At 48.5% G+C, this 25,398-nt stretch overlaps 1 protein-coding gene across 1 annotated transcript in view; it reads left to right on the forward strand.

Annotated features, from left to right (window-relative positions):
- The first annotated feature begins 1,423 nt into the window (after positions 1-1,423).
- GABBR2 (gamma-aminobutyric acid type B receptor subunit 2) overlaps positions 1,424-25,398 on the forward strand; it is a 369,057-nt gene continuing 345,082 nt past the window's right edge. Inside the window, exon 1 of the mRNA XM_032634226.1 lies at positions 1,424-1,921. Coding sequence (XP_032490117.1) covers positions 1,601-1,921 — 321 coding nt within the window. The 5' untranslated portion in view covers positions 1,424-1,600. The remainder of the gene's footprint in view (positions 1,922-25,398) is intronic.

Below are 25,398 nucleotides of genomic sequence, written 5' to 3' on the forward strand. Positions count from 1 at the left end.
CATCCTGACTTCCACTGCACTGTGTACAGAGCTCTTGTGGCTCTGGGTTTCAGTCCTCTCTCAGTAGTTCTGTGTTCTTCAGTAAGCTATGGAACCTCTCTGTGTACTGGTCTGTAAAGTGAGGATGATGAACACAGTATTGGTTCCTAGGGCTATTGTGTGTGTTCCATAATAAGGCAGGTAGCAAGTGTTCAGTAAAGGTTAAATTCCCAACCTTGTTAACAAGGTCATCCATATTGCCCACAATGGTTGGTTCAGGCTCAAGGAGGTTTTCTGATTTGATGTCCTATTGTGTCCCCCTTATTATTCACCTCTTGGGATTTTGTATTTTCATGACCACCACGGTTCCTATTCTTCAAGCTTGGAGAGGTACACGGGGCCTGAGGCACTAGGTCAGATTACAGGACTGCTTTGCTTAATTAAGGCTAGCCAGTGCAGCCGGTGCTACCTGTTATAGAGAGGGCCAAGTCGAGGGGAGCATGGGTCCGCTCTGGCCTGAGGACTGTACTCCGACCTGGGGAGGCGGGGGTGGGTGGGTGGGAGATTTCTAGGGCGGAGCCCCCTTTGGGAATGGGGACGTGGGGAGGTCAAACGCCTGGAGGGGGCAGTAGCACACGCAAGGTGAAGACCATATTCTCTTGGGGTTGGCAAAGGGCGGTTCAGGCTGGTGGGGAAGGAGGGGGCTTTCAGCCAAGCCCAAAGGGCTGGACACCTCAGCACCAAGGGGCGTTCGAACGCCGTTGGCATCTTTGGCCGCCCCGGCCGCCCCTTCGGGCTCAGTCAGGGTCACCTAGACACCCGCGCAGAGCAGGGGAGTGTAGGCTGCAGGTGCCTCTAGGACGCCTCAGTGGCGCGCTCGCAAACCAGACGTTCCCAGCCAAACCTCCAAGAAGCAGTCCCAAATCACCGTGCAGGTGCTACAGGAAGCGCTCGGAGAAGCGGCGGCGGCCACTGCGTGTGCCAGTACGCCGTCCTCGTTCCCTCAGCCGCTATACCCGGGCCCTAAGGTCCCGGGCGGTCGCGGGCAGCCCGCGTGGCGGAGGGCCGGGGGCGCGTGTGTGCGTGTGCTGGGAAGGCGGCCCTCCCCGCGGCCGCCGCAGCGCCAGTGCCTCCCCTCCCCCGGCGCGCACGGCCCGTCCCTGTCCCCGGAGGCGGCCCGAGCCGCCGCGGAGCAGCCTCGCCTTCGCCTCCCGCGTTTCCTACCGCCCGCCCTCCCCCGGCCGGGCTCCAGAGGCTGCCGCCGAGCGGCTCCCGGCGGGAGAGCGGCTCAGAGCGTGCACGGGGGCGGGCGGAGGCGGCCCGGTTCGGGGCAGCCGCGCTGGAGAGAGGCGCGCGCGAAGACGCCGGCCCCCCCTCTCCGCGTTCGCTCGCTCGTTCCCCGCCTCCCGCACTCCGCTCGTTCCCACCCCTTCCCGGCGTGATTGATCCGTCACGGGCGCCGCCGCTGCCGCCGCCGCCGCGGCCGTTCTGAGCCGAGCCGGAGCCGGAGCCGGGGCCGGCGCCATTGCGCGGGCGCCGCGGGGAGAGCTTGGCGCGGGGCGGCGGGCCGGGCCAGGCCATGCGGGCCGAGTGAGCCGGCGCCCGCAGCCCGCGGCGCGGCATGGCTTCCCCGCCGAGCTCCGGGCAGCCCGGGCCGCCGCCGCCGCCGCCACCGCCGCCCGCGCGCCTGCTGCTGCTCCTGCTGCTGCCGCTGCTGCTGCCGCTGGCGCCCGGGGCCTGGGGCTGGGCGCGGGGTGTCCCCCGGCCGCCGCCCAGCAGCCCTCCGCTCTCCATCATGGGCCTCATGCCGCTCACCAAGGAGGTGGCCAAGGGCAGCATCGGGCGCGGCGTGCTCCCTGCGGTGGAACTGGCTATCGAGCAGATCCGCAACGAGTCGCTCCTGCGCCCCTACTTCCTCGACCTGCGGCTCTACGACACCGAGGTGAGTGTCGGCCGCCCGTGCCGTCGGGGCTATGGGGGCGATGGGGGAGGGCGTGTTGGACAGAAGCAAGCTTTGGCCCATGGGTAGAGCCCTGATTGAGCCTGCCGAGGGCACCGCGCGGGCTGGGGCTCAGTGCTTACCCTCTGGGTCCCGCCGGGCTTGGTTGGCACAGCCAGTACCAAGATTTGCTGAACATCTTCCTCCTCTGGGATTGTATGTGTGTGTATGCTTGTGGGGTGTGGGATAGAAGACTAGGGTCTCCTTTGCCCAGAGAAGGAGTGGAGAAGGTGGTAACTGAACCTCCCCAAAAGCCTGCAGTGGTCGCCCCTGCCCAGGTCCCCGCTGGTGGGGCTGTGGAGTGCTAGGTGGGAAGAACAGGCGCATTGACTCTAAACCGGGCCATCCGGGGCTAGAGAGGCCACGGGCCTGCTCTCGGATCCAGGAAAGCCGAGCTGTGCTTTGAGGTCCGGAGGACTCGGGGACCCGAGGGGCTGGAGGGCGCAGCAGGGCTGGACGAGCTCGGAGCCAGTACTACTCAGGCCGGCGTGGGGCCGCCGGCTCTGCAGCGCTGCTGCCTGCATGTATCCGGCGCTGCCTATGGCCCGAGCGGTTTTCTGAGGAGACCCCCTCGGGCTGGTTGATCAGAGAGTGCCCTGATCAGGTCTCGCCCCGGGCACGCGAGGGTGTGCAGCCGCGCCGCTGCTGGTGGCCGGGCGGCTGCAGGCGCAGATTCCCCGGGCGCAGACTTGAAGCACGGACTTGGAGCGCAGCACCCGGTTTGCCCTCCCTGCCCCCTTCTCTGAGGGGATCCGAAGAGCCGAGAGCTTTCCATCCCAAGCCCCCTCCTCACACCCTCAGCTTGCATTCCGGCTGCAGCAACAGTGCACACCTTCACCGCCCGCCCGAGGGCTGGGGTGCGCCTAGGGGGCTCAGAGGAGGGATCGCGGGCCGCGCGAGGTCGGGTTTGCGAGTTTTTCGGGACTGAGGGAGCCCTTACGCTCCGGCCGCAGCATCTGAGACGCGGCCTGAAGGGGGCAGTGATTTCCTGTGCAGTACGCTCGGTTGGCGCCTCTTCCACCGCGCCAAAGCCCGGCCGAGGCGCTGGGCTTGATTGACCCGGCTTCCTGGGGCTCCTTGGGCGCTTCTGCTCGAGCCCTGGTGCAAACCCCTTTCTGAGAGCAGGGTCGCGCTGCCGCGTTGATCGTGCAGCCTAGGCTACACTTCCTTCTCTGTGTGCCCCCCCCCCCTTTTTTGGTCCCCGGAGAAAGAACAGAAATCTGGATTGCATCTTATTCCCCACCTCTCCCCTTCACTGATGAACCAGCCTGCTCTGCGCTGTAAATAAAAGGTGAAGAAACGGGTGGCAGTTGGTGGCGGTGCACGCAGGCTGCTGCAAGCAGAGAAGCTTCCTCTGCCCCAGGAGGATGTAAGCTGGGTAGCTGTGCAGAGCCAACCCGTGTGGAATCATTTCTGAATGACATTCCTGTCTTCTCCAGAACATTTCAAGTTCTCTGGGGTAGTTGCCTGGCACACATAAACGGGAGGGCAATGCAATTATACCGAACCATGTCTTCTGGATACTATTTCTCTGGTGCTCCATCTATATCTATCTATCTATTTTTGTTTTGGAAAGGACACGGAGAGCCGGTTCTTTTGGAGACAAAACCATTTATGGACAGGGCAGCCCTGCTTGCATCATCACCAAATATTGTCAGCTGCATAATGTTTTCACCATCAATTTATTCCCTTCAGAAAGCTTCCCTGAAAGAGATTTCATATTAGCTTGTTAGTAGCAGCAAAGGGAAGGGTGCTCAATTTCAGGGTGTGGGTTGATGCTTTTATATTTTATTTTTCAAGTGTGTCTTGATGACTTTCTGAGTGAGAGGGGGCCTAAAGTCAAGAGGATGAGGCAGTCAGAAGGCACTTCAGCTCAGGGGAAGGAGGGCAGAGGGTATAATCTCAGCCTCACGCAAGCAGGGAAGCATATCTCGCCATTTGAAGGGGCACGGAGCATGGGCTTTGGGGTGGCTTTAACCTGGCTTCTGGTCAGAAACCTAGTATCTTCCCTGTGGGTGACCTTGAGCAAGGTATTGATCTCTCTAAACCTAGATTTCCACTTCTGAAAGACTGGGACTATTATATGTACTCCCCAGGATGGTATTGTGATGCTTAAGGGAGATAGCAGGCTGGAATGGAAAACGCCTTGAGCTGGCAGGTGCAGCGGCCAGTGCTCTGTCTGGCATGCTGTAAGCACTATATAAACGTTTCCTGCCTTCCTTCCTTCATTTTCCTCTGGTGTGGATTCACAAGTAGGACATTGTGACTTCAGATGTGATAAAATGGTCACAACTAAAATATTGACTGCTTATTTGTTTTGCTCACTTCTGAAATCTCATGAAGGCTCAGTGAAGTTACCACCAGAAAAAAAAGAATCTTGGCTTACAATCAAACAAATATGTATCTCTTGCCATGAAGTGTCACGGTTAGGAGAACACCCGGGTGATATAATACTTAATTTTTTCAAGTGGTCCATCTTTAGAGTACAGGTACTTTCTCTCTAAGCCGAAGTAAAGGATCAATCTGGGTAATTGCAGCAAAATCCACAGTGATCTAAAGGGTGTTTGGGGCTTGTGTTAGAGTGTGTGGACCCTGTTTTATTCAGATAGGATGTCTTTATGGATTGTGTATACCCCCTTGTCACTTGCTGGGTGTGTCACTTGTTGTCTGTAGACTTGAATGCAGGATGGATGTGGTGAACACATTTTGGCTGGCTTTGCTAACATTTGCTGTCAGTCAATGGCCAGAGACAGTGGGCAGCCAGGGTGGACCTCTGTCCACACAGTCTTCAAAGAGATGGAGATTTAGCAAAACATGGGTTGATCTGATCATTGGGACTAGCCTGTCTCAATAAAGGAGCCTCCCACACACACTTATTCAGTTGCCCCTCTCCTGTAATTAGAATAGCAATAAAGCATTCAAAGCCCCACTCAGTGCCATGTGTTTGTAAAAATGAAACATCCCAGCAGAGCATCTGCTAGGCAGGACCTCTCTTCTCTGGTGTACCTCAAATCACATCAGCAAATACTTCTTTATGTATTCCAAGGAAGATTTGAGTATATAAAAGCACAAGCAAGACAATTGAAAAAACAGATAAAAGGAAGCATCAGAAACCACATAGAAGCATGCAAGTTACCGAACCCAGAACCTGGGCTAAGATGGTTACTGCATTTTTGTAAATTAAATTTTAGCTCTGAGCCTCCTGGCAGTCAAGGTTAAAAGGTAAACATGGTAGATTACATTACTTACGTGTTTGTTTAAAAGACTCTGAGGGACCGTGTCTTTTTTTTCCATAAAAGTTTTGCAGGTTCAGAAATGTTCTTCATGTGATTGTTTCTCATTCTTTGGTAGCCACATTAATAAAAGTAAATAATAACCAAGGGATGAGTTAAAAAATAATGTCAGCTTTTCTGATTTGATTAAAGTAATTTTCATTTTGGAAAAATAGAAAATTGTAGAGAAGCATTGAAAAAAATTGTCTATAATCCACCTACACAAAGGTAATTGCATCTAATAATTAGTATTATTCCCTTCCAGTTGCTGGTGTTTACTATTTTGTGTGCTTGAAATCTCTATGCACCCTTTTATTTTTGTTTCATTCAGTTAATGTTATAGCATGTCCTTAAATCTTCTTTGCAAAGATGAATTTTAGAGGCTATTTACTATTCTATCCTATGGGTGCCCCATAAGTATTAAATCATTCCCCTACTGTTGGATTTATATGTTTTCCCCTTGGTACTATTTTAAATTATTCTGTAATAAACTTGGGAAAAGTTCAGGGAGCCAAAGGAGCACATTCCAGGTGTGCACCTCTCAGAAGGTCTACCCTGTTGCAGGGATCCAGCTTGGAAAACCCAGAGAAAACCTAGTGATCGGTGAGCACATCCTTTTCTTGAGTGGTTTTGCCAAATATCTGTTCTCTCATTCATTGTGCTTTAGAGAGGACCTAAACAACTGTTGGATGGAGGCCGAGCTTTTCAGGAGGTCTGAGTACAGCTTAGTAGCCATTGGGCACCTACTGCAGTTGCTGGTACTACAGAAAGGCGTAAACCCAGCACTGGGCTCAGGAGAGGGGCTGGTGCACAGGGCAGAACAGAGCAAGCACATGCTTGTCATTTTCAGTGCAAGGTAGAAAGTAAGCTGTCTTGATGGTTGCACATTTCTGTGACTATACTAAAAACCATAGGACTGTAGACTTTAAAAGAATGAATGTTATGGTGCGTGAATTGTATCTCAACATAGCCGTTCTTAGAAATAAAGAGATAGAAAATGAGCTCTTTTAGAATCAGGCTCACATCTTTGTGGTTATACCCCATTGCCTTGCATGGTACCTCACCCTTAGTAGTTGTATGCTTAGGAACCTTGTTGCAGGTGACAGAAACCTAATTTTAACTGGTTCATGTGGCTGAAAAATCCTGGAGTGGGCTGTATTCAGGTATGGCTGAATCCAGTCCCTCTCTGTTGCTTGGCTCTGATTTCCTCTGTGTTTGGCTTCACCCTCAGTCAGGCTCTCCCCATTTGGCTGTACAGATGGCCCCTAGCAGCTGCAAGTTTACACACTCCCAGTTTAGAAACTCCAGTAAGAAGAGTGTTTCTTTCCTGACGTTTTCAACAAAAATTCCAAGCTCAGCTCTCATTGGCTTGAGTTGGGTCATGTGTCTATCCCTGAACCAATAACATGATGCTGACAGGCCTGGGATATCCGCCAGCCTTTCATGGAGGAAGAAGGAGGTGAGGCCAGCCCCACCCAACCACATGAATACAGAGTGGGGAAGAGGTGATTCCTCGAAGCTCATCAGAGGCTGTTAAAGGCGGGTGGATGCCAGGTGGGTCTGATCACAGATATCCACTTGGGGAATGCTAAATTCAAGAAAGCAGCAATAGATGCCAGGGACATTAGGAGAAAGGGAAGCTCACATCTAGGTCTCCTGGAGGAGAAGAAGTCAAGGTGAGTCTGGAAGGGTGAATATAATGTTGACACAGAGAGGTGTGGGCTCAGGGAGATGGAGGTTGGATCCTAGGAAGGATCCCCAGGATCAAAGGATAAAGGCCACAAAGTGTGAAGTGTGTCTGGGGAGCACTGACTTGTTATGTTTTCACCTGAGTGCAGGGTTCGTAGAGGGAAAGGCAGCCTGGTGGTGGGCATGAAAGGCCTTGAATGCCCTGTCAAGAAGTTTAGACTTTATTCTGGAGTGGTGAGGAGCTGTGGGAGGTTTTCGAACATGGATGTGACAAGATTAAGGCTGATAAGAACATAGAGGCTGAATGGTAGACAGGAGAGGGTGGAGATAGAAAAGTCAGGAAGCTATTGTAGCAGTTGAAGGGGGAGATACTGGGGCCTGAGCAGAGATGGAGAGCCAGTGTGAGGGGATGGAGGCACTCTGAGGCCTGACTGGGTGGGAGGGGCGGCAGAGGGGGAGCAATGACATGCGCGGGGTATCTGGCAGGCAAGATAGTAACTGAAGTCAGTTGCACTGCAGGGGAACGAGGAGAGAGTCCCTGAGGGGATGCGGCTGGGCACAAAACCAGACCCTTCAGCTCCCCTAGCTCCAAGCACCTGTTAGATGAGCTTCTTAGCATGTCAGGGGGCCTGGGTTTGTATCCCCATTGGGTACCACGTACCTGCCTGGTGACCTTAGGCAAGCCACTTTGCCTCTGTTTCTTCATCTGTAAAATGGGGCTAATATACTAACTGCCTGATAGGGTGTGGGGAACAAATGAGACCATCCGGGTAAAGTAATTCAGTGCTTGGTACACTGTGAATGCTCAGTAAATATTCACTGCTGTTTTGTCACTATTCTCGTTATTCCTGTACCATGTGGTGATGATTATGTTGATCTCACAGATCTGTAGTAGGGATAAACATGATGGATGTGGAACCTCAAAACATGATGTAAATGTAAAGCCGTGTTATCTGTAATCTTGCTTTCTAATGCCGCGTTGCTGAGAGCGGTGTCGGAGAGAGACCATGCGAGCACGAGATCTTTATTCATGTGTATCTTCCAGCACATCTTACATTTTGCTGTGTGTCATAGCCATCTTTGTCTGTTTCTCCCCCACTGGACTGTAGCTCTGTGAGGGCAGGGCTGGTCCTATTCCACAGTGGTTTTACATACAGTGGGCATCAGTGAATGTTTGCTGAACTGAACTATAAGTGAATAAATTAGAATCTGCCTTCTGAATTAACTTCCCATAGGATGAATGATTTCTCTGGATCACTTCCCCAGGGTCTTTGCTCCACCTCTCCATCACCATAGGACTTAGGGGACCCCATATATCAGGATCAAGCTGAGCTGCCTTCTGCATGTTCCCACCAGCAACAACCCCTCAACTTCCCTGGTATGAGGGAAATACCCTTGGCCATGCCGTGCCTGCCCCCGACCAATTCCTCAGACCTAGCCAGGCACCCAGTAGAAGGTGGGTGGGATAACACACTAGGGCCTGTTTAGAACTAGGTATTGGGCTAAGCATGTTAGCTCGCTACCTTTATCTTTAAAGAGCTCTTGTTCATGTGTTTGGCCTCCCCTCTTGTGGGACCATCAGCTTCTTCATGAAGAGATGTGAGATTTCAACAGGGAAATGAACAAGCTGGAAGTGTAAGATAGGGGTGAAAATAGAGGTGCTAAATAAATATATAGAGAGGATATATAGCTTTTGTTAGTCAGGGTGGACTAGGCTATGCTGCGTTAGCAGACAAATCCTGAAATCTCTGTTGCTTGACACAGTCACATTTATATACTGTTCACCCAAATCCAGTGAGGGTCAGAGCCTCCTGGCAGGCTCTCCTCCAAGTGAGAACACAGGGCCCCAGGCTGCTCTTGTGCTGTCACTCTTCCATCTTTTGGCTTCAAGAAGGTGGCGAGTAGGAAGGAATCCACAGGGAAGGCACACTAGGTTTTGACCATCTTTACTTGGAAGTGACATGTATTATTTCTATTCATATTTCATTGACCAGAAGTAGTCATTGACCAGCTTAACTTGAAAGGAGGCTGGGGTGTGTAAAGGAGCATGTGGATGTCTTGGACACTTGTCATTTGGGGTCCTTCAAGAAGTACATGCCAAGATGGATTTATAAGTGCCAGAGTTTTGGGGGGGAATACCAGTGAAAGATAAAAGAGGAGGTAGGGAAACCCTCAGACCACAATGCTGTTCTGACACCTGTGAAAGGAGAGGGGAAGGAAGGAGAGTTGGGAGGAGGAGTCTCAGAAAGTCTTGGCCAGCCCATTGGGGTGCTCCAGAGCAAAGATTGCCCATTAGAGTAGTCACATATTAGAGACCAAAAGAGCCAGACTCTAGAATCCCTGTGCAACTTAGTCACTGGCTGCAGGCTCCCTGGGAAAAAGGTGTCCTTAGCTTAATTAAACACTATGACAGATGTTGAAGCTACAACTGAAGGCTTAGCTGATGGTACTTGTCCTGTAGGTTCTCTTTTTAAAGGAGACGTGAGTGGCCCACCTAGATGGCTGCCACAGCTCCACCTATTTCTGCCTCAGTGTCCTAATTCTACACGCGCTAATGGAGAAAATTTTCTGCCAGGCCCTTTTCTAAGCTCTGGGATACAGAGTTGGATGTGGCATGGACCCTGCCCTTGAGGATCTCATGGCCTAACTGCTGGTCACCTAACCATGGTAGGTAGGAGTCAGGGGAGGATGCTGGGGAAGGCATACCCCTTCTGGAGGCACCTGTTTGGTCATTCCCCATGTTGTTTGGGAATTAAATGTAAGTGGCTTCTTATTGCTGACTTTTTTTGTTATTTATTTTGGTTCTAGGAAGGTGAGAAACTTAAATGGCGTAAGTTGCCCAGTGAGCATCTGCATTCATCTCCTTCTTTATTTTATTCTTATTCTCTCTGCTTATATAATGATGTGCAGTGAGGCTGGTGAGATGTCTTCCTCTCTGTACCTTTCTAGGAACCAGCAGGTGTGCCAGCCTGAAACCTTGGAAGTGTGAGCTTCAGATGGGGTCAGCGGTCTGGGTTCTGGTGCTAGGTTAGTTGCTAAGTCTTTGTTCCTCTGTGAATTGCAGCACCGATTGAGGATCTCTGCTCCGTTGTAAGCACTGCAAGGGCAGACATGGGGTGTGTCTGGGTCTGTTGTGCACACCTCTGCCCCTCCAGGCAGTATCTCAGGGCCAGGCGCAGAGCAGGAGCTCAATAAACATTTATTGAACAAATAGATCTAAAAGACTGAAACTCAGCTCTCTGATTTTAAGAGGCTAAATGGGTGTAGTTGTAACAAATTGAGGAAGTGCTTTGTATGCCAAGCCACGTGGGGTGAGCTTTTTGCTTGCTCTTTATTCGTACTTCGGTGCTTTGGGGGGCCCAGTAGTTGTGGAGTGCAGAGGGAAAAGGGTACTTGTTGGATGTTCCAACAGAAGATTTTGTGCAAAGCTAATGTCAGTCTCTTCTCCCCTGACAAACATACACAGCATCCTCCAAGATCCTCCAACATCAAAACCTGGGAAAGAAATACTTTCCAGCATCTGAGAAGCATTATGGTTTTAGGAGATTAGTTTATAGGAGCAGTATTCGAACTGGTAGTTGGTGGGTGTAGGGATCGGGTTCTGATACCCCACTCCCACCTCCAGGAACTGTGAGAGCCACAGAGACTGGACTGGGCTCTCGTCCTAGTAGACACTGTAGGAATGAAGCCAAGTCATCAGCATTGGTGAGCCAGGTGATCTAGTGGCAGGTCTGAGTATAGTGAATAAAGAGGTGTCCTGGGATCCCCTGAACAGCAAGACATATTCCAGGTGCCCTGCTCCTGGGCTGGAAGCTACTGCTCTTCATCCTTCCATGGTCAGGACTGATTCAGGAACTGGGTAACCTCAGTCTGGAGTGACTATTTCTCTGACCTGGTTTTGGTCTGGAGCCCAAATCAGATAACCAAGTTTATTAGAATCACGTGCAAAATAAGAGTAAATTGGTTATGAGCTGATGTTTGAAGGTCTGGGAATTCTTGCTTGAGTGAAGGGCATGAACATTGTGACACCTTTGGGGGCTGATTGGGGTGTTCTTCTTTTGCCAACTTTCTACTTTTTCAGTCTTTTTTGAACAGTCTACATTGCTGGAAGGATGAAGTGTCATTGTCATGTAGAAAATTCGTGGTAGATCCAAAGTACTGAGTAAATGGATTCATCTGTCTTCATCAGTGCCCATGTCCCACAGCTGCTGGCTGAAGCAGACCCCCCCCCCCCTTCTCCTGCCATTTGGCAAGGACATCCTCGGTCACCGTTCAGATAAAATGTAGCCAAAGGACTGTGGAGTGGTGCATTATTGCCGCTCTCCTGGCGTAGGGTCAGGAGGTGGCAGAGAGAAAATGATATTTTCACACGCTGCCCATGATCCACTTGACTTTGTTCAGAGGGAACTGATTTTGAAAGCAACAGCCATCCTTATAATAATCACTATATTGTCCAAATCACTTTGGTTCTGGAACTGCCCATTCACTGAAGCTTTTCTGAGAATGCCCAGAATTGTTTCAGGGATTTAACTGGCAGACAGGGACCTGGAAGCCCACTCCAGGGCGTATGATCAGAGCCCATGCAAATGCTCCCACCCAGCCTGGCTCAGAGCGCCTTGCCTTTGATAGAAAAAGAATTGGCTAGCCTGTCACTCCATAGAGTGTCCTCTCAGGGCCAGACTGACCCTGCTGACCTCCTTGCTGGACTCTGAATTCTAGAAACGTTGGGAAGCCTTTGGAGGGCTTCTAATCTTGTCATTTAAAAAAGGAAAAGGTAAAGGAAACATTATTTGCAAGTGTGTAGGTGAAAGAAAAGAGACTACAACAAGAGTAACTCACCTTTATCCTGCGCTTAGCACCTATCAGTCCTATGTCAAGTACTTATTTAATTCTCACGCCAATTTGATGCGGTAGTTGCTATTATTGTCTGCATTTTACATGTGAGACTTAGAGAGGTTAAGTGACTTATTTAACATCACAACCGACCAAGTGGTGCCCTGGGATTTCAATCGGATGGTCTGACTTTGATCTCTGCTGCTTAAATACTAATGTGAAACAGCATCTTCATATGGGAGTTATCTTCCTCCCATGAAAGCAAGTGGCACGTTTTGTCAGTAGCTGCCTCTTCTCTTTTTTTTGGATGAATTTCACCCAGCTGCTTGCCTCTCCCTCTAATTCAGCCTCATCCTCACCCATTTCCCTGTCCGCCCACTCAGACACACAGCGGCGCTGAACTCTCTACTCACTTTAAGTGTGTCTGTCTACACACCTAGCTCACATGAATCCGCTCTCTGCTTCCCTTGCTTCGGCAGAACTTGTCACCTCCTGTAGTGTTTACTCGGGGTGTCAGTGTTTGTCTCTGTTTGTGTGTCTCCTGTTAGATCATGTCGAGAGCAGCAGTAGTGCGTCCTTTACACATGTAGCTCATACTTGCTAAGCACCTACTTGGTGCCAGGCCCAGGGCTGGTTATAGGGCATGTGGAGGTGAGTCTGAAACAGCAGTGCTTTCAAAGAGAGGCCACCGGGGACCGTCACTATGCAGCATAAGGAGCGTGATGGTGCAGCCTGGGGCAGGTGCAGGGGCTATCACCCAGATGCAGAGGACCTTTAGGACCACTGACCCAGCGTGCTGGTCAGGTGGCCTCCCTGTTTGATACCCTGACTCATCATTGTTCCGGGAATGGGAACAAGACTTCTTCCTGTGCCCTTGAAGGCCCTGTAGTCTGCCCTGTTCACTCCCAGCTTCATTGCTGAGCACTCTCCCCTTTCCCTCTGGTCCTAGACATGTGTTCCTTTCAAGTTTCTCTGGCGATTGTGCTCAGAGAGTGTGCAAAGGACCTTTGCACAAGCTGTTTCCACCATCTGGAATGGCTTTTGCCATCTTTCTTCATCTTTTAGATACCAGCTCAAGTGTGCTTTCTGCATCCTCCCTGATTGGGAAAAATCCCCTATTACAATTTCTCTAAGAACCATGAACCTTTGTAGTGCTTATCACAGTTGCAATTTTAAATTGTTGGATTATTTGATCAATTTTGGTCTTCCCCTATTCTGCCCGGGCACTGTGAACTTAGTCTGTTTTGGCTTACAATAGTGCCTTGCACAGTTTCTAGCACATGGTAGGTGCTCAATAAATATTTGCCGAATGAATGGATGAGTGCTGAAGGATTGTTTATAATGGCTTCTATGTGTTTTCCGATGCCCGGGCAGTGTGGGGAAGACACCTGGACACTGTGGAAAGACCATCACAGATGGAATCAGAAACGTGTGTGTGCTGTTGCTGTTCACTCCTTGAGCCTCAGTGTCCTCATCTGTGAAATGGGGATGATCCTTTCTCAGAGGCTTTTTTTTTTTTTTTTTTTTTTGCGGTACGCGGGCCTCTCACTGTTGTGGCCTCTCCCGTTGCGGAGCACAGGCTCCGGATGCGCAGGCTCAGCGGCCATGGCTCACGGGCCCAGCCGCTCCACGGCATGTGGGATCCTCCCAAACCGGGGCACGAACCCGTGTCCCCTGCATCGGCAGGCGGACTCTCAACCACTGCGCCACCAGGGAAGCCCCTCAGAGGCTTATTTTGAAGGCTGACATAGAGCATGCATGTAAGACATTAAGTACAGGGGGCCATGTTGAGTAGGCACCCACTAAATTTTATCGTTGTTATTTTATTATAATGCATATGAAAACATAAAATGCTGTGTAGTCACATAAAAACTGGTTCTTATTTCAGTGGGGGATTGTGTGTTTGAGGCCAGCCAAGAAGTATGAGATCTGTGTCTGAGCTTCACTGAATGGGATTCTAAGTGAAGTGGTTGTTTCTAAATCCCTGTCCATTTCCAGAAGGATCCCTGCCCATTTCCAGAAGCATCTGTGCACTGAGAGCTCAGTGGTGAATCTGCTCTGGGCCTGGGGCTGGGCTGTTGACCCCAGTGGAGTCCTTATAGTTGAGTGTTGTCACTGCTGGCTATTGTCCACCGCCAAGCCTGGCTGTGAGCTGGGCCAGCCCATGGGGACAGGCACGTCATCTGTTTTGCACCTGCCAAGTCCCCGAGCCCAGGACACAGTCTGCAGGCCCTTGGCGATATCTGTGAGTGGATGAGTGCCTCCGTGTCCGAGCACCTAGCATGGCCCCTGGCACATTGTAAGTGCTTAGCAAATGCTTTTTGCATGAGTGTCGCTAAACACAATGTACAACATAACCATTTTGGATAAAATCACAACTGAGCCTCTAAATGGAGCAGAGGGAGAAGACACGATCAGACATCAGAGGAACGGATGGCTCCACCTGCATACTGGATTTGAAGGCAAGAGAGAAACGTTCTGGTGTTGCCGTGTCAGGAGAACATGTTTCCCTTTAGGCTCCAGAGACAAATCTTTTAGCTTAAGGGCCAGGTGGTTCAGTGGAAAGGGCTCTGTGCTTTTGCCGTGGGTGACCTGTCTCTGGTACTCATTAGGGGATGACCTTGAAGTAGTTGTTTAACTTGTGTACACCTTAGTTTTATTGTCTATAAAATGGGAATAATAATAATGCCTACCCTGCTTGTCCATGGAGTTATTGTGGAGATCGTTGAGGAGGGAGGGAGGGAGAGAGAAAGAGAAAGAGAAATAGATTAATGTGAAACGGCTTTAAAAAGTCGTAAAGAGTTGCAGATATCAGATGTGTCTGAAACTAAACAGAAAGAGTAATTAATTCTGGGTTGTCCTCTCAGGGCCTTTGGATATCTCCAGTAACAACTTTATCAAAGACACAGAGATGCTGTTCACACAGGTGATTCATTCAACTTTCTATTAAAAAAGGTGGGCACAGTATTGGATAAGAACACTGTGGAAGCAGTTAGCCAGGGAGCTGCGGTCTTCTGACCCAGCAGGCTGTCTTACAGAAGCATCTAGAACAAGAAGTGATTAACATGTCTTCCTCTTATCTGTCGGATGTCTTCAGAGTCCAGCCATTCGTCTTTGGCAGGTGTCAGATCCAAGACCATCCACAAGCAAACTATTGAACAAGGTCCAGGGCAGGAGTTTGGTGGTGTGGGAGTTAGGGCCGTCTGCTGCAAGCAGCGATTTGGGATCCAAGCGAGCAAATCATGGGGGTTGCTAGGTTTGGGGGCTGGGGCAAACACTGGCACGTCCGATTGAAATATGAAATGCCCAGACTGGGCCAGGAGTGGGAGGCTGGGATGCCCGTGTGCTGAGCTAATAGTATTTATTTTCTCCAGAAAGAGCTTTGGTTCTTGCCAAAAGATGTACAAGTATTTCATTGAGACCTCAGAGTTCTGGGCCAGGCACTGTGCAGATGACGAGTTTGGTTTGAGAGATTTGGGGACCCCAGTAGTCCCTCCAGCTACGATACCCTCAGAAGAGCACCGGCTGGGCTCCTGTGGATGCTGGTCTTGAGACCATCTGATTGGCTTTGTTTTGGCTACTCTAGATCCTCGGCAGGCTGTGGCCCTAATTCCAGCCTGGTGGCTCCACGGTGGACGAAATGACAGGTCCTTACTTGATCCCCTACTATGCGCCAGACACTACGCTGGGTGCACTCACACGTGCATCGGAGAAGGCAAGGCGCAGTAGAAAGAGCTTGGACTTCCGAGCCCGAGAGGCCCAGGTCCGGCTCTCGGCCCTGCTGGGTGACCTTGGGGAGGTCGCTTCGCTTGGGGCCTCCCTTCCCTGATGTATAACATGGAGGTTTGATGGCAGATGACCAGCATTGTTTTGAGGACTAAATAAGATAAAAGCATTTGGATCTGGTGCCCAGTGGGTGTTTAGCAGATGCCACAGAGCACAGTACCCATTGGGGAATATGACACACTTCTGTTCTGGGGTGAGGCGGGGGCAGAAAGTTGCAGAACTGGTCTCTGAGAATTGCTGTGAGTTCTGGCTTCCGAGGCTGAGGACTTCTGCTGGGTTTTAGTTTGAGTCACCTGGATGGCTCTTTCACTGCACACGTATAAAAAGCCAGGTGCTTCTAGTTTGGGGAGCCAGGGAGGTGGGTGTAACTGGAAGAAGGTCCTGCTCTGGTCTGGCTCTGTATTCAGATGATTCTAGAAGCCCCTCCCTTACTGTTAGGAAGCTTCAAGGTTGCTGGGGTCAGTGGCCCCACTGTCTGAAGAACAGTGGCCCCTGGGAGGGAGAGGAGTGAGACCCTGATCCCTCCCTCTGGGGTTTGAAATTGTTAGGACATGTCTGAGAGGTGACATAGCTCAGAGCAGGGTCTGCTGGAGGAAAGGGCAAAATGAGCTCTGAGGGGAGCTTTGCTTGGAGTGGGGGCCCAGGGCATGGGGTGTCGAGGGCAGGCTGGTGTGAAGATGGGAACTGATGCTGGAATGTCCCTCCTCCTCTGTGACACCCTGGGGAGGCTCTGGGGATGGTGACTGTGTATATAATATAAACTGAAGGTGCTCAGTGTTGAGAACTGTAACCCTCAGTTTCCATCTTGGTTCTGACACTCCCTTGGCCCAGGGTTGACCCCCTCAGGGGACAAGGCCCTGCCCTGGTTTTAGTGCAGACCGCAAGCCTCTGTGGCCAGCACGGCAGCTGAAGGGAACCAAGGCCGGCAGCTGGGCCTGGCTCAGAGTTTGATCTCAGGGACACCTCGAGGGGTGCTGGTGAGGTAGACTCACCAACCTGTCAGCATAGACCACCTGGAGGGCCGGGGCGCACTGTGCTGGGTGCTCCCAGGAGAATGCCTGAGCTGCCCTATCCCTTGCGTCTTTGAACATTCAAATAAATATGACCTTATTTGTACCTCAGTCTGGTACAGTGCAAAGTACAGTTGGTTTCTCATTTAGTTCTGATAATAACTTTATTTAGTAGATATTATTTCAACAACTAAACAACAAGAATTACAGATTGTGTGTAGTGCTAGAGTTTATTATTTATTCCAAATGCATCACCCAGTAATAACCCAGTAAGAGAGGAATTCTTCCATTAGCCCCATTTATAGATGGGAAAACTGAGGCTCAGAATGATGAGCCCTGGGTGAGACAGTAAGCGGAGACTTACTAAGTCTAAGTCTGCCAGACTCTAAGCCCAGTGGCCTTTGCACTGCCCACAGCTGCCGGGCACACTCTGGCCTAGGCTCATGGGTTATGTGGTTCTGCGCTCTGCTCTGGGTTCATGGGGATCCAGCCAGAAGCCAGGAAGCCATCCATCATGGCTGTTCCCGAAGGTCCTTCAAGAGAGGTGTGTGTACAGATGCAGTTGGCTTCGTGAATGATAAAGTGCTTCCGACTTTATCCTCCTAAGCACCTCAGGAAGGACTGCCGGAGGTGGGCATCCGCAGCAGGTAGATAGACGCTCAGAGCGGCTACAAGGTTGGACCAGTATCCACATGCAGGCCAGTGTCAGCTGGCCACATGGGAGAGGTGGACATTGGGCTCCATTCAGGAACGAGAATGATGCATCTGCCTCATGCCAGGCTGTGGGCATCTGAACGTGACTCAGATATGACATGACAGTGTGGGTAACTCATAAGTGAGCAAGTGACCCTGGCTGAGTGCCTGACTCTTGAGCAGGACTGCCTTGCCACCACTTACCAGCTATGTTAATTTTTGGCAAGCCACTTCATCTCCCGTGCCTCAGTGTTCTCATCTATACAATGGGGTGATAATAACTACCTATTTCATAGGATAGTTATAAAAAGTAAATCAATTAAAATTTGCTGAAGACGTCGACCAGTGTGCAATACATAGTAAGTGCCATAAAAGTCTTGTCAAGTAAAATAAAAGATAAGAGGCTGATGTGAATAGACTCTTAGGGAGGCACAAGTAAGGGCTATAGGAGCATGAAGGGAGGGCTGATGCATTCTCACTGGGTGCAACCTGGGAGGGCTTCTCAGAGCCGGTGACTTTTGAGCTGGGCTTGAGAGAGAGAGGTGGAGATGTCGGAAGAACCCTGTGGGAGGAGGGAACTGCACTAGCAAAGATAGAGAGGTGGGACTTTGCGGGGATAATGTTGAGCCATTCAGGTGAGGCAGGCACATAGGTGACTGACTGCAAAAGACATTGTGGAGAGAGAGCAACGATCTGGAAAAACAACCATCTTTGGGCCTGCAGTGTCTGAAAGCATAGTTTTAAATCAATCAGTGTTCACTGAGGGCCTCCTGCAAGGTCATGGCTTCTGGTACTTGCTGTCAGCGCAGAGGCTTCTTGTTGGCTAAAGCTGGAGGATACACCCCTATGTCACCTGGGAGCTGGACAAGGTCATCTGCAGGGACATCACAAAAATTAGGGCTCTGGGGAGAGAACGTAGATCAGGCAGATTTAGTTAAATCTTGGCTTTGTTACTTCCCGAGACTTGTCTTTTGGCAAGCCAGGCCGTCCCTATCCCACTGAGCCTGTTTTTCCTTCTATACAATTTGGTTGTGGGTTCCTGCCTGACAGGGTGGCTGGAAGGCAAGGATGAGAGGAAGTATCCTCTGAGAACGTTGAATGGGAGTAGGACCCAGCCGTGTTTGACACCGATTAGATTCGGAGCGAGCCTGCCATGGTACCATTCTAATTTTAACAAAAAATGACTCAGGGTCTGAAGAGGGCCCAAGATTTCAAAGCTTACTCCAATTTGGGTCTGTAGGTGGACGTAATAGGTGCAATCAGCTTTACGTTTCTCTTAATGGTTTTCTTGATGAAGGGAAGCGGAGAGCAGCAGGGATCCGTGCTAGAATAACTGTTGGGAAACCTCGGCAGCCAAAAGCCAGGTTGGCAGGCCCGGTCCTGTGGTCTGAGGGCAGAAGGCTGGTGCTGATGTCCCCAAGGTTTTCTGTCAGGCTGATGGGCGCCGGGTCTGGCTACAGAGGTTTCCCTTTTTGACATGGGGTGAGCTATAGACTGCACTGGTCCTCGGGGGCCTGCCTCTGTTTGAGTGTAGCCAGATAGCAGGCAAGGATTAGCACCATCCCCTGCCCGCACATTCCCCAACAGGACAGGCTCTGGGTTTGGAGACAGAAAGGCTTCTGGGGGCGGCTGTTGTTTTGGAGTCTAGTGATTGAGCAGAGTATCTTGAGAGGATGGAGTTCTTAGGGCCCAGCTGGGATGTAGAGTGGCTTTCCTTTTGAGACCTGACAGGTTCCAGCCCTTTTCCCATCTGCTGCAGACCACTTCTTCTCTGAGCAGTGACAGGCCATTCCTAAAACCCATTTGGATGGAAGAGATTCTGAACAGAGCCGTAAAATGGTTTTCTCACAACCGCTGATAAAGAAGTTGATGTATAGAGACTCAACTGGATTTTTGCCAAAATGACTCCCTTCTGGGTGTTTAGAGAAAGAGAGTTGTAATGCCTTAGGGGGAACTGAAGGGAATGGAAGGGATGTGTTCAGAATATAGGTGTGGATCTTGGAAGGCTTGGCCTCGGGGTCTTTCCATTGGAGCTGGGCTCTCTGAGCCTCAGTTTCTTTATCTGTAAAGTGGGGAGGGTACCCTCTACAGCTACCCTCCCAGGGTGATTTTTTGCTTAAATTGGATAATGGCACTGGAGAGCCCTTGAGAAGAGTCAAGATGGGACTGTCTGGGATTGCTAAGTATTTCTGCGAGAGAGCCTTACAGTGGTATTTGTCCAGATACATAAAGAAGGAACTCATGAAAGCTACAGAAAAAGCAGTATTGTGAAAATAATAGGAACTAAAGTAGGTCTCATTTAGGTTTTAGGAAGAAATAGGGCAGTGGATTTAAAGATTGAGCTATCTATTCTTGTTTTTAAGTCAGAATTGACTTTTTAGGGCAGAAAATGGCCAGTTGGATTCTTTCATCCTGTATGAGTTAGAAGTCAGAATGTCAGAGGAGATAAAGGGCCCACCAGAACAAACAAATAAATATATCCTGAAAAGATTTTCTTATGTGGTTTGGATGTGTATAAGAAGCCAGTTTAAGAGTTTTCAGGTCTTTGAATGGTATAAATAATGATAACTGAACTAATAGTGTTATGAACAGCATGGTAGTGCCACAGATCCCTCCCATTCTGACTCCTTTGGAGAAAAGCCAGGTTAGGAGACATCTGCAATGCAGAATATTTTAGAGGATGACACTGGCCTCTGTGGTAGCTGCAACTGTTTGCTTTCTCCAGTCCAGCTCTTCTTCTCTGGAACTGTACAAGATCCTCCAGAAACTGGGGATGTGGGAATTCTGGTTATTGTCTGGGTCCTCTGGGAGCAGGTGTGAAATTGCCCAAGTGAAACCATAGCGTATTTCACCATCAGCACCACCACCATCGTCAGAGTGAACACATTCCATGGGCTTAGCCTCTGTTCTTTACAGTAGTAAATCGTCTACTTGTCATCAAGGTCCTAGGAGATAAGCATTCTTATTGCTCCCGTTTTTCAGATGAGAAAACTGAGGCACAGATAAGTTTAATAATCTGCCTAAATTTACATGGGTAGTAATCGACTAATTTAATCCCAGGCAGTGTGGTTCTAGGGCCCACATCCATAAACATTAAGCACCTCTGTCTTTGTTTCTGGCTTTCAAAGGGACCTCAAAAGATCAAGTGATCCAGTTGTCTGCCTTCCCACACATAATCTTATCATTATCCCCATTTTACAGAAGAGAAAGCTGAGGCCCGGTGTTACAGACTGAATGTTTGTGTCATCCCCCTGCCCCACCACCAAAATTAATATGTTAAATCCTGACTGCCAGTGTGATGGTATTTGGAGGTGGAGCCTTTGGGAGGTGATTAGGATTAGTGTCCTTTTTAAAAAGGAGACCTCAGAGAACTCACTTGCCTTTTCCATCATGTGAGGTTATAGCAAAAGATGGTCGTCTGTGAACCGGGAAGTGATTTCTCACCAGACGAATCTGCTGGTGCCTTGATCTTAGACTTCTCAGCTTCCAGAACTGTGAGAAATAAGTTTCTGCTGTTTATAAGCCACCCAGTCCATGGTATCTGTTCTAGCAGCTCGAACGGACTAAGACACCAAGAGAAGAAGGGACCTGACTTGCTAAAGCCACACGGTGAGATTGCAAGCAAGCTGGACCCAGGTCTTCATTATAGGATTGACCTCCTCCAGAAGTTTCTGCTCTGCCTTTTGGGTGTCTTTCCTCTTTCTGAGAGAGTGAGAGCCACATCAACATGTGGCCCAGATTAGGCTCTTCCTTCTTACCCCTGGCATGCTTTCCACTCTCCCTGAACCAGCAGGTCCTCCTCTTGTTGCTGGGCTCACTCTGGCTGCCAGGACCCTTCCCCGGCGTGCCCCTCCCCACTGTCCACAGAGGCTGCACAAGGGTTACAGGTAGGTTGGGCAGGAACCTTCACCAGCTGTGATTCCAAGGCGGGTGCTCAGAGCATGCTCAGAGGGTGGTCTGAACAATTAGAAGAGGGGATCACTCTGAGTTCTCCAACAGCATGATGGACTGCACTGACCTCACTTACTTTGTTGAGAAAGTTACAAACTCACGAGGTTAGGGGAGCTGGGAACCTAGCAAATGTGTGAACTCTATGAAGGTATTTGACAAAATCTCTTGTAACTTTTCAGCCAGGTAGAGAAGATGGTCCATTTAGAGGCATCTGTTAATTGTTTGAATCTCAAACCCAAAAGGTGTTAATCTGGGAGTACTCTGGGATGGTTGTCTGCAGGACTCTGTTCTTTGCCTGGGCCTTTGAATTATAGATGGTCTCCAACTTATGGTGGTTCGACTTATGGTTTTTTTACTTTATAATGTGCAAAAGCAATATGCATTCTGAGAAAGTGTACTTCAAATTTTGAATTTTGATCTTTTTGTGGGCTAGTGCCGTACAGTACTCTCTTGTGATGCTGGGCAGTGGCCCTGAGCGGCATCTCCTGGTCAGCCACACAATCACAAAGGTGAAAACTGATATACTTAAAACCATCCTGTACCCAACCATTCTGTTTTTTACTTTCAGTACAGTATTCAATAAATTACTTGACATATTCAATACTTTACTAAGAAATAGGCTTTGTGTTAGATGACTTTGTCCAAATCTGTAGGATAACGTAAGTGTTCTGAACATGTTTAAGGTAGGTTAGCCTAAGCTATCATGTTCAGTAGGTTACATGTATTAAATGCATTTTTGACTTAATATTTTCAATTTATGGTGGGTTTATCAGGACTTCACCCCATCGTAAGTTGAGGAAGATCTATCCATCTATCTTTTCCATCTATCTACCTATCTATTTTCTATGTATCTGTCTTTAAAAGAAGATACATATTCTTTTGTTGGTTTGTTTATTTTTGCGGTACGTGGGTCTCTCACTGTTGTGGCCTCTCCCATTGCGGAGCACAGGCTCCGGACGCGCAGGCTCACGGCCATGGCTCACGGGCCTAGCCGCTCCGCGACATGTGGGATCCTCCCAGACCGGGGCACGAACCCGCGTCCCCTGCATCGGCAGGCAGACTCTCAACCACTGCGCCACCAGGGAAGCCCCATTAAAAGAAGATATATATTCTTTCTTTAATCAGTGACTTGAATAAGGTCATAGAAGTCATACTGGTCAAATTTTGCTGATGATATCAAGCTAAGAAGATTAACAAATATTTCAGATGACAGAGCCAGAAAACAAATTTCCTCTTACATTCACACCATTGCTCCAGGATTCTAAGAGTTCTTTTTCAGAGTTCACTACTTCAGCTGGCTCTTGGGTTCTGAAAACCAGCTGCTTAAGGACAGGACGAAGTTGATGAGGCTTAAAGGGAGTAGATGTGAAAAGACACTGAGGCCCTAGTTGACCATGACTCATTTTGCTCTCTGGAGGGAGGGAGCAGCTGGGGTCTGCTGTTCAGCACCTGTGCTGACGTAAATGCAGGCCACTGGTAGTCCCTGAGTCTGCTGAGAATGGGGCCTCTTTCAGGGCATGTGCTGGGAAAGGCAATGCCAGCAAGACCATTGAAGATGTCTAGAGACTAGAGAAAAGCTCCTGTTGGTGACCTTGGCTTTGACCTTGGCTTCATCTCACATTACCTTCCCTCCTCTCCTCTCTCCCTCCCTTCTGCAGATGCTTATTAAGTAAGACCTCAGGGTGCCAGGCACCGCAGTGGGCAGTGGAGGGCAGTACCAAACAGGGTCCCAGACCTCATGGAGCTTATGAACCAGTGTCTTTCTACAGCATGTATGTAGGTGGTGCCAGGGGTCTATGGGATGGTGCCATCAGACTGGCCCTGGTGGAAATCCAGGCGTCCTGAGGTAGGCAGCCATGCGGTCAGGAGCTGAGGAACGCACAGGTGAGGCCAAACAGGGGAGCCTGGAGTGGAATGGCCTTCTGTTATGCGGAATAGTTCATCCTGCCTTGGGCTAGGCAGTTGGGAAGGGGGTGGTGAGGCAGCAGCTGGCCTTGAGGAGGGCGGAGAATTGCATCCTTAGGGCAGGGAATTCAGGCAGAGGCCATCACACGGACAAAATACAGATCTCTATGGACAGAAGCTTTGGTCTGGGGTGAGGTTAATCTCTACTACAGATACTGTTTTTATTTTAAAGATGTTATTGTAGAGTATAGCAAAAGGTATTTGGTTTTGATCTTTTGGGATAGGGACATTATCTTGGAATCACAGGCCCCCTTTCCAGGATGAGGACAAATGTACCGAGGAATAAATAGATATCATTGAGTAGGATGAGCAATTTCTATTTGAGGACTTTAGTCAGTATCATGCCAGTGCAGTCCATCTCCACTGTTGGACCTTTCCCAGCTGGGAAGAGAAAGGCATACTTACAAGATCATTTGCATCTTTTGAAAAGCCATCCTAATGACTGACTTTTGTACTTGGAGAGTTTGCATTAAGATTAAAAAAAAAACAACAACCTTGTAGTGTCTTTATCTTATGATAAAAGTAATTTGTTTATTGAAGACAATTCAGAAAATGCAAATTAAAAGAAGAAAATTAAAATCACTCATAACCCCACAATCTAATATAATCACTTTTGATATCCTGGTATATATTCCCATACTTTTTAAAAACAAAATTCAGATTATTTGCTGTTTGTTACCTGCTCTTATTTTCTTTAAAAATCTATATCATGAAGAACTTTCTGGGTCAGAACCTCTACTCCATATTTTTAAGTGGCTTACCAATATTCCACTAGGTCATATTTTGATAATATTCTCTTGTTGAAATATGGGTTGCGTGCATTTTTTGTGTGATTCTTAACAACGCTGCAGCATACAGCCTTGAAACAGTGTGTGTGCTTCTCTATGATTAGTTCCTTAGACTCTAGCATTGCCTGAGCCAAAGGGTATGCAAAGTTTAAATATTTTAAAACTTAGCTATCTCTGCCATTTCTGGAAAGCTTACTGTGGACTAGAGTCAAGTGCTTTTATATGCATCATCTTGCTTAGTTTTTATAACATAAGTAGGCACTATTATTATTCTTCTTTTGAGATAAAACATCAGAGTCTTAGAGAGTTTTAGTAACTTACCCAAGACCTCAGAGCTAAGGCATAGAGGGAATCAGGCCCATTTACCTGCCTGTAGGACCCACAGTGGAATCCTGTACTACTTATTGCTAAGCTGTCTATCCTCAGACAGCAATGGATGGGGTGGGCAAGGCCTTGTTCTGGAGCACGTAACTGGGAGATATTGCTAAATAAAAAACAAAAACAAAAGCTCTGCCAATTGGGCAGTTGATAAGCTTTTATTTTGCACTTCTTTGTTTATCAGAAAGGTTGAATGTAGTTCACTGTTTAATGAGCTCTGTTTTAGTGAATTGACTTGTCGTATCTGTCGACTATTTTCATTAATATGCATAGCTCTTTCCTATTGATTTGTGAAACTGCTTTTTATGTATTACAGTTATTTACCCACCCCCATCCCCAATGTGTGTAGTAAATATTTTTCCAGTTTTTTCTCTTGCCTTTTAATTTTATGTTATTTTTCAACATGGGTTTTTTTTTAAAAAACTCATGTATGTAGATTGATATCTTTATGGTTTCTGCTTTTGATGTTGTGCTTAGAACATCCTGCAAATTATCCATGGTTTTATAAATAGCCCACTTAGATTTTCTTTTGGTTAAACTAATGATTTAATTTTTTAAATATGTAACTCTTTAGTACTTTTAGTATTTATTTTTTAATAAAGTGAACCTCTAATGACATATATTTTTCCAAACGGTTAATCCAACGTTCCAATACCATTTGTTGAATAATTTGTTTCTCCATTTACTTGAAATGACACCTTATATATAGTTGGTCTGTTTCTGAATTCCTAGGTTTCTGGTTTTATAGGTATGTCTAGGTCAGTGCACTACTGTTTAAATCACCTTAGCATTATATTACACTTTAATATCTGATAAGTTGCGTCCTCTCCATAATAGTACTTCTCTTTTCAAGGATTTTCTTAACTATCCTCACCCATTTATCCTCATGCTAGAAGCTTAGAATTATTTTGTTGAGTTCTAAAAATGATAATGATAAAGTTGATATTTTGGTTGTAACTTGACAAACTCAGAGATTGATTTGGGGAGAATTGAAATCTTTGCATTATTGGGTCATCATATTCAAGGAACGAGGTACATCTTTTCTTTCATTCTTA

The sequence above is a fragment of the Phocoena sinus genome, chromosome 6 (genome assembly GCF_008692025.1).
Source record: "Phocoena sinus isolate mPhoSin1 chromosome 6, mPhoSin1.pri, whole genome shotgun sequence".
In the NCBI taxonomy this organism is placed as follows: domain Eukaryota; kingdom Metazoa; phylum Chordata; class Mammalia; order Artiodactyla; family Phocoenidae; genus Phocoena; species Phocoena sinus.